The 16,734-nt window shown below is 39.1% G+C and overlaps 1 protein-coding gene across 7 annotated transcripts in view; it reads left to right on the top strand.

The window, feature by feature from the left end:
• Dgk (diacyl glycerol kinase 1) overlaps positions 1-16,734 on the top strand; it is a 506,799-nt gene that overhangs the window by 382,191 nt on the left and 107,874 nt on the right. For all 7 annotated transcript variants that reach the window (XM_083137145.1, XM_083137133.1, XM_083137139.1 and 4 more), the window contains one exon: positions 9,414-9,490. In XM_083137145.1, coding sequence (XP_082993271.1) covers positions 9,414-9,490 — 77 coding nt within the window. The remainder of the gene's footprint in view (positions 1-9,413; positions 9,491-16,734) is intronic.

Raw genomic sequence — 16,734 nt, 5'->3', positions numbered from 1 at the left:
TTTGGCTAATCGCGACGATGAGGATGAGATATGATATTGATGAAGGGAAAGTCACAAAATACACCCATATAGGCCGCGGTTCGAACCCGCGACCCCTCGCGTCGTAGCGCGCTGCGCTAACCACTCCGCAACGGGGATCGGAAATGTGGGCGAGTGTTGTGCTCTTTGGGTAGAAGGTTATTCGCGTGGCGGCTTGAAAGAACCAATAGTTCTCATGATGTCTATTTTTAGAATTGTGTATTAATGGTTCCTGAAAAACTGGAGATTTTTCATTCTGATAATTCATTTCTGAGAACAGTAAAACATCCACCTGAACGTTAAATTGCAATGCTCTCCCTTGTCCCTTTATCTTGACGCACCTGTTCCAATTTACGAACCCATTCCTTCAATTAATTACGCAGGTCTCCAAGAACCCGTTGTTTATCGGAGACAGAAGAGGAAGATATTATGAGGCTGCTTTGTGATCCTCCTCCCAACATCCTGCAGGAGCCAACAATTTGGCCGTAATGGAGGAGAATCTGGCGTCTGCGGGGACGGACTCGAGCTCCAACGCAAGCTTTGAGGCGAATCTTCCTGGAAGATGAGAGGAGAAGCTCTTTCATCAAGTGGGTTGGTCGCCAGGGCAACAGATCCAGTGGCACAATACATTAACGAGGAGTAAAATTGTGTTTGTCTCCTTTGATGTGTTGCTTCGATGTATGCATCCCCTCCGCTGCTGATGAGGAAGGCTTAGGGACTTGGGGATGCAGGAGGGTAGGTTGCACTGAACAAGGGTTGGAAATAATTGATATTAAATGGAAGAATTTGAGGGATTGTGAAACGGTGTGAGTAAATGTGTGTGTGTGTGGAGGGGGGTGTATGTTTATAAATAACTTCTGTCAGTTTTTCCTATCACCAGGAGGAGGAGGATGGTCGTATGAATTTGTCAGACTGTCGGTTTAAATGTTCTCCCTTATAATCAAAGGGTCCCGGTTAGATACCCGGTGAAGGCACATAGAGGTTCGGATCTCACTTTAAACTGTAGAAGATCCAGTCCCGATTAACCTATCTGTGCATAACAAAATTTCATACATTCTATGTTTAGTCTTATGTTCGGTGTCCAGGAGGAAATTAGGGGGGGATGAGTATCACATCAAGAATATTCGTCTTTTGGAGAAACAGAAAATCACAGGGAAATACTTTATCTCATGTTACTCTATAGCCTGGTATATTGAAGACATTGATATTTGCGTTCTTTTGAATGCGAAAAAGACATACCAATTGACGATGCGAAGTGTTGTGGTTAATTATGCAACTATGTATTTCAATCATTAAGAAAGTAGTTTTGCCTGAAAAAGTGCCAGTTTACAATATTTACTAATGTTTCCTTGTAAAACTTATTATTTACTGTGAATGTTTATGCCCTGTAAGCAAGCATGCAATAGTACATTATCCAGTGTCTAATGCTCCTACATATTACACTTATTCTTTCTTCTAACACTACGTTTAGAGATAGCACCTCTTCTCTCGTCTACAGGTGGACATGTTGACTTAAAATTCTACATTTTTAATAGCATGTCCCAGTGTCTTTGTTTATAGTGATGTGGTAAGCCTATAAATAAAAGGTTGGGCGCATAATTGACAAACATTTGTATCTTCTTACCTTCTTTTCATTAGCGTTCGACAGCAAGACACCTTATCTCGCTCCTACATGGAGAAGCTAGAAGAATGGTGTATCGAGGGCAGCTCCCACTGGTTTGATACTGGGTGTCTGCCGGAAAAACAAGGAAAACACTGGCTTGTTCTGGGATAGGCAAACCAACCCAGATGACTGTTTGTTTACCAGATGGTCAAGTTCAACGGCATCATTGTTTCGTACAAAGGGATACCCAAAAAGGAGCTCCCATACCCAAGCCGGGACCCGAACCCATAACCTACACGATATATGAATCAACCCTCGAGACGGCTGAGAAAACACACACACATATACGTATATGAAGGATATGGGAGAGATTGTGGAGGTATTTCAGTATGGTTTCCGAATTTTAATGGCAATGTACGTATGTGAAAGTATGTAGGACAAATATGCCATTTCAGAGGGAGCACAGGGTCGAAATGGTCTCGGGTTCGATACTGATGGAGTAACATGGCATGCTGGTTCGGATCCCACTTTAAACTGTAGGTCTAGTTCCAATTAGCCTCTGTATGCCTAACGTGGACTTAAAACAAACAATTCAATTCATAGGGTCGAAAAGAGGCTTCAACGAAAAAAGTATTACTAAGGAAAGCTGTCGATTTGAGAAAATTCTGAAACGAATTGAAGGGCTCAGGTGTAGAACATGTTACGTGACATTTTGGTAATTTTTGAGTTACAAAATTACATCCTTCAATTGTCGAGTGAAATTACCATGTCATACAATTTGTATTGGACTCAGTTAAGCCTTCTGAAATTGTTAAACTCAACACGAAAACCATTGATCTGCAGTAGCTTCTAATAACCTTTTCTCTTAGTGAACTCAGAAATGACGAGAATGTTACTTACCATGTTTTACATTCAATTTACAGACACTATTAAAAATGTCAGTGCACGTCAATGTTGCAATATGTAACTAACCTCCGTTGCGGAGTGGTTAGGACAGCATGCTACAAAGCCTCGAGTCCGAGGTTCGAATCTAGGACTGGGAATGGGTGTTGTTTGTGAGTGTCCCTTCGTCAATTTCATCAACTTCACTCCTCCTCATCGTCGCGATTACCAAAGAATAAGAAAAATCAAATCAAATCACGAGGAAAATGTCTCTACAAACAACAATGATGGGGAGTAAGGGTAGATTCTTTGGGAATACACTAAAAGAGGAAATTCTCTTCCACGTTGTACACATTGGAAACTGCATTACTTCAAGCAAACGAGGCTCTGGCGCCAGGACCTACAGCCACTATAATCTCCGTGTTTGTGTTCTGTATGTGTTTGTAATTGTTCCATCACCTCATCAAGTAATTACCGTTGACCCACATAACCGCGATTAGCCAAAAGTGGAAGAAAATGAACCAAAATCAACTAACCAACAGTAATGCCATCTCGATGATCAAGTGCGTTAAATGGCTACTTATGGCGACAGTACGCCCCTCCCAGCAAAGCTCACCCCCCAGTTTATAGAAATGATGCTGCTGATTTTCGTGTGGAGGTTGTTCTTGAGTTAACTCTATGGTCTGTGGCTGATCTTGCTTCTCAGGTACCCCACACAGAAACAAGTAAATGGTCGAGTTTCGATCACGCCACAGAAGGTCCTGGGTTGAAATCCAGGTGTAAGCATGGGTGTTCTTTCTCCGTGTATTTCATCAGTCTTGTCAATCATCACTCTTATTTGCGATTAGCCAAAAGTGGCAGAAAAGTGACTCTAAACGTATAACAAAAATGCAAAAATCTGTAAAATCACTATTTTTAATAAAATGTCGTAACAATGCAATGCATTCTTCCAAAACAGGTTTCGAGGAAGGCTTATTTTTGCTAAAGAAACGACAAATAGTAAGTGCTGCCAACAAAAAAAGTAAAGTGCTCCCCTGTGCTTAGCATCACGCCATGAAGGCGTATGGGGGGTGTGGGGGTAACGCAAAAGCGCCTGTTTTATTGAAACACTCTTTATTAGTATTTAAATAGTAATTTTTTGTTTCTCAGTCGTAAAAATAGAACATATTTGTTGTTATTTTTGTGTTCAGTTAAATTAGTACTGCTCTTTTGCAGTATACCAAGACATTTACAGAGACAGTCGAGGTATGAAGGCATGGAAAAAATAAATAGAAATGTTGAAGGAAGAATCCGGGACTTTTATTAATGTGCCATGATAACATTCGCATGGGCAACTGAAGGAAAAACCATTCCAATGAAGCTGCCTGAGGTGTTCGAACACGGGACGTCACTACTACGAGTAAGTTCCATGATTCGTTGACCATGACGCCATGAAGCCTTATTGTGTTATCATTTGAAATATTAAAGTTTTTGACGAAACCGTTGAGCGATTGTTGGCCTAGGGAAGAGAGATGTTCGTTCGCCTCTTTCCTGTCGTCCTCAATATTTGTGAAACCGAAGAGGGGGTCGAAATCCGAAATTAATGACTCAACGTTTTCTTCTTCCAAGTCTCTGGGACCAATTAGCGACCTCAGTTCACCTGCCATTAATGGCAACTCCTACCAACAAAATTCTTGAGCATCTGCTACAATAAGCATATAATTTTGAATCATAACGGAAACTTAAGCTTTTTTCAATAGATGTGTTTCACCTACGTCACAAATCGTCGCATTGTGGCTTCGAGTAGCCATGATTGAGGCTATTTCTGTAAATATACGGAATGCAAGTGGGCGGTCCGAATATACATACTAACACAGACGTTCGTGATTTAAAACAAACGTGCGGTTGGTGCAGATGTAATGAATGTTGCGTGGCGGACGTTTCCTTGCAAACGACAAATAAAATAGTGAGCAAACGCATCCTGACGTAACATGAAACCCACGTATACCATGTGTAAGCAAGTTGCTGCTTGTAAATCTCATGTTCCTGTTTGACATATAATGTGGGTCTCTTGCAAATGTTTTGGAAAATATCCCTTCCACGGTACAGTTTATATAAAAGATAAACAAAACTATTCACTCAGTCTAAACTGTGACTCAGTATGGTTAGGGGCGATCAAGGGCACTGGCATACCCAGGATATATTTTTGGGAGGTGCTGGAATTGTACAGGTGGATACTAGGCATACACAGTATGATATTTCATATTTTTAGAAATATCCACTCTTAAAAATGACAATCGTGGGTCATTTTAAAAGAGGTATGCATTTGCCACTCGATTTTTCCCTACTCCTTCGCTGCATTTATTTGAAAATGTTGATTTTTTCAGAATTTCGGAGGGAGCTGTAGCCCCATAAGCCCCCGCTGCGCACGCCAGTGATCAAGGGTGAGGTGGTTTCAAATCCCCCGAATTAACTTTGAAATAATAATATATAATATAATGTCACTATATCTTCCTATGTTTTTACGAACATCAATATAAAGTTGAGATATCGCTACAAGGAAGTGAGAAAAACCACTAGAAGCTTCAGAGCGAAGCGTGTGAAATGGCAACGTAAGAAGAAAAAAGTGTGTTGGAGCAATGTGAAAGTGGACAAACAATTTTATTTTTATTCAAAGTGTCACTTATGAAGTTAAATTAAATGGAAAACTATACAGAATTTGTATTTATTAATACAAACATTAGTTTATGGCTTTTAAATAACACATAGTTTCAAAGCTAGTACTTTTTGTCGTAGAAGTAGGATTGTATGTGTGGTGTCTCCACTTAATTTAATTTCATTATGATACAGTAATGAATTTCCATCTGTAAAAATCAGTGTTAGAACATTTTATCAGTGAAGGCCGTGGAATTTAATTTACTTCACCACAACTTGTGTCATCAATAAGCAATTCAATTGCTGGGATTAAGAAGACTGAGAAGATTAATTTTATTATTGAGAAATGTCTAAATTTTCTAAAATTAACTGTTTGATGCACGTCAATGTCAGGATAAGATAAACTAATATTTTACAATATCAGGATTATCATGTTCCACAATAATGGAAGTAACCTTACGTAAAAGTAGAGGAGCACCATCAACATATTTTTTTCTGATGATAAAGTTTGAACTAATACCATTTTGAATATCAACAATGTAGCGTTCTGATCACTGAAGAAAACTACCCCTCACGTTACAATTCGCGTTAAATGAAGGGCTTGGGTGTAAAACATGGGAAGTGACATTTATTATTATTATATATATTTTTTTGTTATTATTTTTTTAATGAAATATTGATGTGTTTGTGTGTGTCTTGTGTAGTAGTTGTGCTGTCTAATGTGTTTGTCTTCGTCTTGTGTAGTAATTGTGCTGTCTAATGTGTTTGTGTTTGTCTTGTGTAGTAGTTCCTCCATTCATATTGGTGGTTAGGCGTAGAGCTGACAACTCTGCACTGTAAAAAGACATGTCAAGAAACAGAAATATAAGGCCATGGATGTTCCCAAGGTAAAATATTCCGGAGGTAAAATAGTCCCCCGTTCGGATCTCCGGGTGGGGACTACTTTGGGAGGTCCCTGGACTAAGGATAAGATCTACGTTAGGAATAAGGATATTAAATTAGGCACCTGGAATGTTCTGAGCCTTTACCGGCCTGGGGCATTTCAGTGTACAGTTAATGAGATAGTTAAGTATAAATTAGATGTAGTAGCTGTCCAGGAAGTTAGGTGGCCAGGAGAAGGGAATTGTAAAACAAAAAATTATACTTTTTTCTATGGTGGTACTGAAAATCATAATTTTGGAACAGGCTTTTTCATAAATAATAGAATTATCTCGGCTCTTAAAACAGTAGAATTTATTAATGATAGGATATCATATGCAGTTTTACAGGGTAGGTGGTGTAAAATTATTTTAATAAACATACATGCACCAACGGAAGATAAAGATGATAATACTAAAGATGATTTTTATACAGAGTTGGAACAGGTCTTTGATAAATTTTCTCAGTATGATATGAAAATTCTGTTAGGTGACTGTAATGCACAGATTTGCAAAGAAGAGACATTTAAACCCACGATTGGTAAAGAAAGTCTTCATGAATTAAGTAATGATAATGGTATAAGATTGATTACTTTTGCAACCTCAAAGAATTTAATTGTGAAAAGTACCACTTTTAAACATAAAGATATCCATAAATATACCTGGTCTTCTCCAGATGGTAAAACTCATAATCAGATAGATCATATTCTCATTGATAAGAGAAGACATACTAGTATAATTGACGTTCGTACACATAGAGATGCGGACTGTGCCAGTGACCATTATTTAGTAATTGCTAAATTAAGAGAAAGACTCTCAGTGATAAATCATAAGCAACAAAATTTAAAAGTTCTAAAATTTGATACAGGAAAGTTTACTGATGAAAGAATTAAGAAAGATTACCAAATTAAACTGTCAAATAGATTTGATGTGTTGCAGGATTTAAATGATGATGAAAATATAAATGAAACAGACGTAAATAAGAATTGGGAGCACATACGTAATGCAATAGAATCAGCAGCTAAAGAAAGTATAGGATACCATAAACCAAGAAAACGTAAGCCATGGTTTGATAATGAATGTCATAATCTAATAGAAATAAGAAATCAGGCTAGACTTAGGTGGTTAAATAACTCGGATGATACAAATCTAAGTAATTATAATAGAATAAAGCGAGAAGTTAAAAAAAAAGTTAGAAGTAAAAAAAGAGATTACTTGAAAAGCAAAATTAACGAAATTGAAACAAACAGCAAAAATAAAAATATCAGAGATTTATATAAAGGTGTAAATGAGTTTAGAAAGGGGTGGCAACCTAAAGTAAACTTGATAAAAGATAAAGACGGTGATTTTCTAGCTGACCCAAGCGATATTCTAAATAGATGGAAGAACTACTTTAATGACCTTTTAAATGTCCATGTAGGAGATAAATCAGAAGTGAATGAAGTACACACAGCAGAACCTTTAGTTCCAGAACCTAACTTGACTGAAGTTAAAGATGCTATTAAAAGGCTAAAGAATAACAAAGCACCTGGCATTGATTTAATACCAGCTGAGTTAATTAAATATGGTGGAAATTCATTAATATGTCAAATTCATAAATTAATTTGTTTAATATGGAATAAAGAAGAAATCCCTCAACAGTGGAAAGAATCCATAATCGTTCCTGTGTTTAAAAAAGGTGATAAAATGAACTGCAGTAATTACCGTGGAATTTCTCTACTCTCAACAACATACAAAATATTGTCTAACATTATTTTAACAAGACTAACCCCATATGCTAATGAAATTATAGGTGATTATCAATGTGGATTTAAACGTAACAGATCAACTACAGATCAAATTTTTCACATCAGACAGACACTTGAAAAAAAGTGGGAATATAATCAAAATGTCCATCAGCTATTCATTGATTTCAAAAAAGCATATGATTCGGTGAAAAGAGATAAATTATATAATATATTAGTAGAGTTTGGAATACCTAAGAAGCTTGTTAGTATGATAAAAATATGCACCAGTGAAACAGAAAGTAAAATTCGTGTGGGTATTAATATGTCTGACAAATTTACAATTCATGATGGGTTAAAACAAGGAGATGCATTATCTCCATTGCTCTTTAATTTTGCCTTAGAATATGCTGTTAGGAAGGTAAAAGAAACTAAAGAAGGACTAAAATTAAATGGTGTGACTCAGTTGTTAGCATATGCAGATGATGTAGACTTACTGGGGGATGATGTGAATACAATTAAGAATAATGCTAAAATATTTTTCAAAACTGCTAAAGAGATAAGTTTGGAAGTTAACAAAGAGAAAACTAAATATATGCTTACAGGCCGAAACCAAGTGTTAGGTAAAAATCAAAATCTAATTATTGATAACACTCGTTTGAACCAGTTTCCAAATTCAAATACTTAGGAGTAATATTAACAAATGAAAATTATATTAAAGAGGAAATAAAAAGTAGGCTTAATTCAGGAAACGCATGTTACTTCTCTCTTCATAAACTTTTGTCTTCTCGTTTAATATCTAAGAAACTAAAAGTTAAAATATACAAAACAGTAATTTTGCCTGTAGTATTATATGGGTGTGAAACTTGGTCCCTTACATTGAAAGAGGAACATAAATTGAGAGTATTTGAAAATAAGATCCTTAGGAAAATATTTGGACCTAAAAGGGATGAGGAGACAGGTGAGTGGAGAAGGTTACATAATTTAGAACTACATAATTTGTATTCATGTCCAGATATTATTAGAATAATTAAATCAAGAAGACTTAGGTGGGCAGGCCATGTGGCACGAATGGGAGAGGAAAGAGGAGTTTACAGGATTCTTGTTGGGAAACCAGATGGTAAGAGACCTGTAGGAAGGCCAAGACGAAGATGGAGGGACAACGTTGAGATGGACCTAAGGGAAATCGGAAGGGATGGAAAAGAGTATATAGATCTTGCTCAAGATAGGGAAAGATGGAAGGCCTGTGTTGCTGCAGCCATGAACCTTCGGGTTTAAGAAGGCTAGAGAGTTAGTTTTAGTTTTTAGTTTAAGGAAAGCTGTTTGTCTTCTGTCCCCTATAAGTCATGAGAATATGTCTGTGATGTTCGGCAGCACCCTGTATGTTTGTGTGTGTATACTCAATGGGATCTGATTTCTTTCCCTGTGGAGGCACGTAGCTCAGTATTTAGGACCCCACTTTAGACTGAAGGTTTAGTCCACATTAGTCTATCTGAGAATAAAAGTGGACTTAAAAGCAATGTTTACAATGTAGTGTAATTCCGTATGTCCATGCTGATCTAGATTGTTTTAAAATGTGTATACCTCTGTTTGCGAGATCCTCTAAATATTCAGCATCTTCTCTTTCGTCTGCAGATTCCACGAAGAAGCTGAAAGATGTGCTGGAGGAATTCAGTGGCTCCGGGCCTCTCTCCAAGTTCAATCCAGATGGGGTAAGTTTCTGCTTTTTTCCTTCGTGGTACTATTTGGTGCCGTTTTCAAATCATCGTTAGCGTCCATTATACCGCACTCCAGATGGGCCTCGAACGGCCACAGGGGAATGAAACGGTGCCTTCGTGCGTTGATTTCTTTGATTTTGGTTTGCTTTATTTAACTTCGCTTTTTGTGACACTTTCGGCTAATTTGCGAAGATGGAAATGATGAAATTGATGAATGGACACTTACAATCATCCACGCCCAGGCCTGGATTCGAACCCGGGACCCCTAGCGTCGTAGCGCGATGTGCTAAACACTCAGAGTACTGGTGTCAACCGGGTTCTGCATTTTAATGTTTTGTATGCTTTTGAAAGAAGTATGTTTTTGTTATTGTTTCAGGATTAGATACTGGAATCATTTCAGTGGTCAAGTTTGTGTGTTTCAATGAAGGATAAACACGAGAGCAACGGGACAGTAGTTACTAATTATTGTGTTGTCGTTGTTTTTCTAACCTTTTCTGTGCAACAAATCTATCATCCAAGTGCACCTGCAATGTACATAATATACGTGATGAATAACTGAAACTGGTCCGCCTCAAAATCTTCAGTGCTAATGTCCCATCACTATTGATTGACTTAGTTTAGTTTACTTCGTACTTCTGCCACTTTTGGTTAATCACGAAGATAAAAATGAGTGATGATGTAATGAAAATAATAAAGGGAACTTACAAAGAACGCCCACACCCCGGCCTGGATTCCCACAAACCCCTGGCGTATGCTAACCACTAGCCACGGAGGCCGGTCCTACTACTACTGAAATGAAAATTAGGAATAATTCAAAAGAAAAAGAATTTAAAGTCTCTGTAATGTATTTTCTGCGTGATAAATTCAAACTCAAACCCCGAACATCGAAAACAGGACATATTATTTATCAGATACGCTTGGAGCACCCTCTTTATAGCTCGGACCTGGTCCTTTCTGTACACCTGACTAGTATCTTCAAACTTGTGTGTCAGTAATCACAAAAAATATTCAAAAGTAGTCATTGGCTTGTATTTGACACATCAGTGCAATTTGTGCAGTCTCAATAGAACAGGGGGCCTTAGTTGTTGTTTTTTTTTCTTCTTTTTTTTATCAACCCACGTACATAACACAGAAGTTCACATCAGTTCCGTTTACTGAGACTTGTTCTCATGTTTACAGAATTTGAATACCGAATTTAACTGTCGTGAAAGGGAGCTGGGTTATTTTAATTAACTGAGGTGCTTGCTGGAGGGAGGAGAGGCTCCAAAGTCAAACGGAGGTCGAGCGGAAGTGATTCTCCGCGGTTGGCGGAAATCGCCGGTTGCAAGGTTGCCAGAAGATCCTAGTTTCCTGAACCGAGGGTCGAGCAGTGATTGCATTTAACACTTGCCCGCACCGCAAAACTCGTGCACAGTTTCCTCCCACGAAGCGGTAATTCCCTGATTGAAGCTGGATGAGATATACGAGGGTGTTTCAATAAGTAAAACGTAGTCATGACATAGGATGGCACTAATATGTTCCATGTGCAGCAGCATCTTCTCAGTGTTATCATCTGTACCCATTAAAATGTTACTGTATGACACACTTTTACAAGATGAGAGGTGGTGAAATATTTTACTGCCTTAAAAAGAAGTGAAATAAGTGCTAATCTTTCTGTCACCACGAATTTGAACAAACTACAAAATAGATTTAAATTGTAACACCGTACCTGTAATTATCAATCGTATGGTGAGAATCTAATCGAGAAGCAACATATTGCTTAATGTCCGTCTCTTCTCCTTGTAATTGGGTAGCAGTAAACAGGTGAAAACGCGCTGTAAACCGAATCGTAGATTCCATCCTGTGTAAGGGACGCGTGTTTGTTTCCTCGTGTATTTCTTCCTCTTCGTCTCGATTAACCTGAGTGAAAGGGGGATTGACCTAAAATGATCTGTTGCCATGTTTAGTTTAGCAAACATCCTAACCTAAGACAGTGTTGCCGGTGTCGGTTGTTACTTCAGTCTGGGACTGTGTCGTGTTGGGGGCGATAAAAATAGGTAACAGAAATAATTCAAATGATTTTGAACTGGTATATTCGGGCAGACTGCGACAGAAAAATTTCAGCAGGTAGTCTCTTCCCGTTCGTAATAGGGTGCATGGCAGATAACTTCATAGCGTCGTGCAAGTAAACGCTGGTCTTAACACGTCATTAGCCCGAACTTTTGCACAAAATTATTAACTTCCTGTGACTAGTCAATGGACACTCTTTGAATATACGGTGATGATTGAATACTTATGTATGTTCTCTATTATCCAGGACAATGTCCAGAAAAATTGGCCTGAGATAATGTGTAAGCCATACATCATATACCATTAGCCACTGGGGCTTTGTTTCCAGTCAACTGCAATTAAACTTTCGCCTCAGACTCCAGCAATTCTCCAGGGGAATATTCTGGATGGAAGAAGAAGCCAATGGCAATAACGTATTGTGTCTCCCAAGTGTCTGACCGACGGAAATTGTACCCTGCGCTGCTCAAACATTAACCTCCTCCGGCAAATGAAAGATTCGATTGGTTTCCGAAGAAAGCAGAGAGAAACGAAATGGCTTGACCCAAGAAATGAGGGGAGATCTATAAAAAATTCAGAAACCGTCGGGTAGTTGGTTCCTCATGACGTCATGTTTGTCTTCCGTTGTAGAAGACGATTTGTGTAAAGCTCCTAAGCGGTAGCTTTCCCCGTCATTCTATTTCCCAGTTTTTCACACGTCAGTTTTTTCAATTCTCCATTTTTCTCATTTTCGGACTTACAGAAACATCCCTGTCTTACCTGACATCAGGTCAAACCCTGACATCAGGTTAACATAGCGCACTCTGCTAACCACTGTACCATGGAGGTCGACTCTAGGGATGGACGATATCGGAAATTTGATATCGCTATACGATATTTTTCCGTATTGTGATATCGGCGATATATCGTCTCCACGATATATGTCGCTAAAATATTGTGACGATGTATTGCCATCCCAATATATATCGTCACGATATATCGACAAAATATCGTGACGATATAACGTCCAGTTGATATCGCGATACGTAGTCTGGACGATATATCGCCCAACTGAGCTACCGAGCCAGCCCTGGTTTCGCCTGATTTTTCGCTGTCGCTGTTTTACCTCTGTGGAATTGTCTGTGGCTGGCAAACCCAGGGCTGGCTCGGTAGTTCAGTTGGTGTCGATCTGCGCAGAGCACTACGATGCCAGAGGTCCCAGGTTCGACCCCGGGTAAGATATGGATGTTTGTGTTTGTCTGTTCTGAATGAAAAAGTAGAGAGAATTGAGTTAAAATTGATATGACATTTGTGTGGGGAAAACTGCCGCTTAAAAGTTTGCCCTTTTTAAAAAAGTTGGTAGAGGAATGTCACGGTATGTCAGATACCCGGGTTCGAGCCTCCACTTTTCGCTGAAATTTCGACGTAGAACATTTCCTGTGTGTGCCAAATCGTAACGATATAGTGTGTTGTAATATCTGAGTCATCTCTTACATTTGCTTAGATTCTTTTCCAGTTCTTCCATTTCTCAGAATACGTCTAATTTCGCCTATTTTAAATAATTTCCGATTTTTGTTAGAATAATGGGTCTGTGTACAGTCTCCGGCAAGAAAATGGGACATCTGTATCCTGAGATGCTCGCTTCTCTGCAAGGTGTTGTGTGTTGCGTAACTCTGCAGCGGTGGTAAAAGTTCCCATTGAAAATTTGGTATTACAATCAACTTATCGCCTTACGGTTAGGCAACCCACATAACATGCTGCAGGTAAACGAGCATTCAGGATCTATACCGCGTTTGTTAGAACCTGTCTCGTTTCCCGCGCTAGCGATCGCTCGAAGTTTCGGTGCCAATAAGAAACGAGGAAAAAATCGTCTGCTGGGCAGCGAGGAGCGAATGGAAGCCAGAAGAGAGGAGCTTACGTAGACGCTGTTGCGACGTTGCGTATTTTAATTGGCTGCCTGGCTTTGACTTTCCCCAGCACGGAGAAAAGCCAGCGATCAGCTAGCGCGGGAACCGAGACAGGTTGTAACAAACGCGGTATAGGTGTTCCATTTTTATTGCCGGTGACTGTACGTTCAGACTGAAGGTAACTTCTGATCTCCCTTGGAAAAAATCTTGCTACTAGGTTGATGCACTGCTCTGTGATTGGAGTGTAATTGCATTTTTCCCCCCGCCGTAATGGTCACAAGCCTTTCCTGGACCAGCGTATAAGAAGCCATGATGGGGCATTTAACATGGTGCTCCCGTGCCACGGTCGACGAACAAGAAGCAACGTCTGCAATTAGGGTGGTTAAAGAAAACAAGACGACCGAACGGACGACGAAAAGAGAGTCGACGATCGTCAACTGTTTTCGCTTAATGCACGTTGTTGCTGCTGTTGCAGTAATTATGTTCACGGGTCGTTGGGTCGAACCAAGCAGAGGAAGGGTGAGTGAGTGAGGTCCGCCCAGAGGAGAGTGACAAATGTTGATTGAGGAACAGATGTTACCATTAAGAGACATTCTCCGAGGGAAGGAAGATGAACTTCTGCTCAGATGACTCTCAGAAATCGTTTTACTATCGATCCTTCTGCAAACGGAACGAAGTTAGGGAAGTTTGGGTGAGCAACGATGTAATGAAGAAACCGGCGTTCTGCATGGGAGGATCCGTTCCCGACCTCGTCACCAGATAGTAAAGTTTTTTCTTTCTTTTTTGTTCTTGAACTAAAATATAATGGCCATCGATAAACTTTGTTGGTGCAGTTTCGTCCAACATTTTTCCGTAAGCGTTTTTTAATCTCACCAGAAAAAGGAGGCTGTAGGTCGAATGACAGCCTGCTACTGTATAGATCGTCCGCACGATATTTCTCCGTCTATATTTAGCATCCAAATGTAATTATACTAGTGAATCATTAAATACCTCCTCTGGGAGGTATTTAATCATTCACTCATATAATTACATTTGAATGCTGAATACAAACAACACATACGTATATCCTGCTATTACAATTGATTACAATATAAATAATTATTTTATTAATGCTCGACAATTGCGTGTGCAGAAAACCGATTTGTTCCAGTTGGCTAAAAGAAAATCTGGTTGAGATTTTAGTAGCAATAAATATTTTCTATAGTTTAATATAGCCTTTACTAAATCGATCTCCCTACCGAGGTTTCCGGATTCGAGTCCTGGCTTTGGCATGGGTGTAATTTGTGATCTAATCACCACCTATCCTCATTGTCATGATTTGCCAAAAATGGCAGACGTCGTCGCCTTGTATAATTTCAGTCAAACCAATACATGCCTTTTGCTAGCTTTCCAGTTGGGCCGCGTGACAATTTAATGCTTATTGCAGACACCCGGACCTTAATATCAATTCTCCCATAATAGGGTTACTGGAACTGTTGCAATGTCATGATAATACCAGTATATCCTCAGTCAAGCCAATATGAATGTTTGCTCGGACTTTAAGCCAAATGTGAATTTATGCTTTATACCTATGAATAAATACAATATTGACAAAAGAATGAAGGGGGGATAATAAAATTTAGTATTTTTTGCCTCTTTATTATGTTCGTAACTAAATCAAGTTCCAGCTCGTCGTACCTTGATGTAAGGGAAAAAATATTAATTAGTAATAAAGAATGCGATCTTTAATTTAATTCGACACCGGTGATAATTGCTTCTTGATCGTAGTCGGCTGCCCGCTAGCAGTTCTCTCTCTGCGGGCAAAGACAATGGAATTCCTTCCGCAACTTCGTGCAAAGTTAGGGTCCTGTGCATTCTTCACGGTGTTCTTCAAGCATTGTTGCCAGGTTTATAGAAATTTGTTTCCGAACTTTGTTACGTAACAAGAATAGTTGGAGTCTTTCTCGATTCACCGAGTACAAAGGGAAAGTGTTGCGGAGGGTGGAGGAGGTCTTTTGATTTTCCGTTCCTGGGTTGCCGATGAAATATTCAGTTTTGTTGGAAGTTTCCTTCGGTTGCAAGCCGTGCAATTTCCACGCTCAGTGAGGTTTTGTGAAGAATTGATCGCGTGCCGAGAAAATAATGGCCGGTAATTTATGCCAGTAGTTCGGTTTCAGGCAGAACCGTCCCTAAGGGGAGAATATAGGGCTACTAGCCCCACAGCCCCGTGCCAGATCAGTCGCACACGGAAGTTACATTAGAGAATACATTTATTATAATGCTGTCTTAACACTGCAGACTTGCAAAAGCAAGAAGAATAGAATAATGTTTGTTACATAAGATGCCTGAAATCGGATATTAAACAAACAACAAATTCGTAATTTCATTGCGTTTCGGTGATGAAAGCATCACTTTCACGTCGTCACGTGTCGCCCAACTGTCGTTCGTTTTTTTTCGTCAATGTTTTGTTTCAACATGGAAGTGTAGTCTGGTTTCCCGTGCCACAGCAATCGTTCCCCGGAGTGAATCGAGCTGCAGGTCATGTAAAAGCAAGCAGAAGCATAGGAATTTATCGCCCCACAGAGGGCAATTATCACTCTTCAGAAGCAATGTTTAGAACACATAATCCATATATCTCTTACCATTGATATTCGTGCCTCAAATTATTTTTGGCAACATAAATAGATCGAAACTGAAGAAATTCTATCTAACGACATTTCTCTAGAAGCTTTTAAAAGCTAATCACGACAATGAACATTACTGTTGATTAGACGAAACAAAATACGTTAATAGTACACTCTGCAGGCAAAAGTCATAAAATCCCTCACTCTCCAATGTTCTCAAGTCAGACACCATTATAGCAGACTACAATTACCCACAATTCCTAAAATCCATTACGTTGAGCAGCACCTGTGTGCGTTCTAAGCGGTTAACTGTTTGTTTGAATTGTCTGAATTGTTGTTTTAATTTCACTTTATGTACAGATTGCAACACCCCTTAGGAGATTATTCTCTCTCGAAAAGGGGCGATATATAGGAGAATATATATTTATTTATCGCCCTTAGCAACACAACAACCAATAAATAATAAGTAATACCGGCTGCGCGGAGCCAATTACTTACATTTTAACAATGTGGGCGACGTTGCAAAGTTTACCCATAAATGCTAGCTGGATTCAGAAGTAGGTATGAAGACTCTAATATTATCTCAGGGCTTGCTGGATGGTAACAATAAAAGCAGAGCTCGATTTAACATGTTTATTGCAAAGCAAGAAAAAGTACGATGTATGCATAATTTTCGAAAGGTTCTTTAAAAGAGAAATCAGTA

This window comes from Lepisma saccharinum, chromosome 1, assembly GCF_977018435.1.
Source record: "Lepisma saccharinum chromosome 1, izLepSacc3.1, whole genome shotgun sequence".
NCBI classification, from domain to species: Eukaryota; Metazoa; Arthropoda; class Insecta; order Zygentoma; family Lepismatidae; genus Lepisma; species Lepisma saccharinum.
Note: the sequence above shows the minus strand (reverse complement) of the source record. Positions and strands in the feature narration are given on the sequence as shown.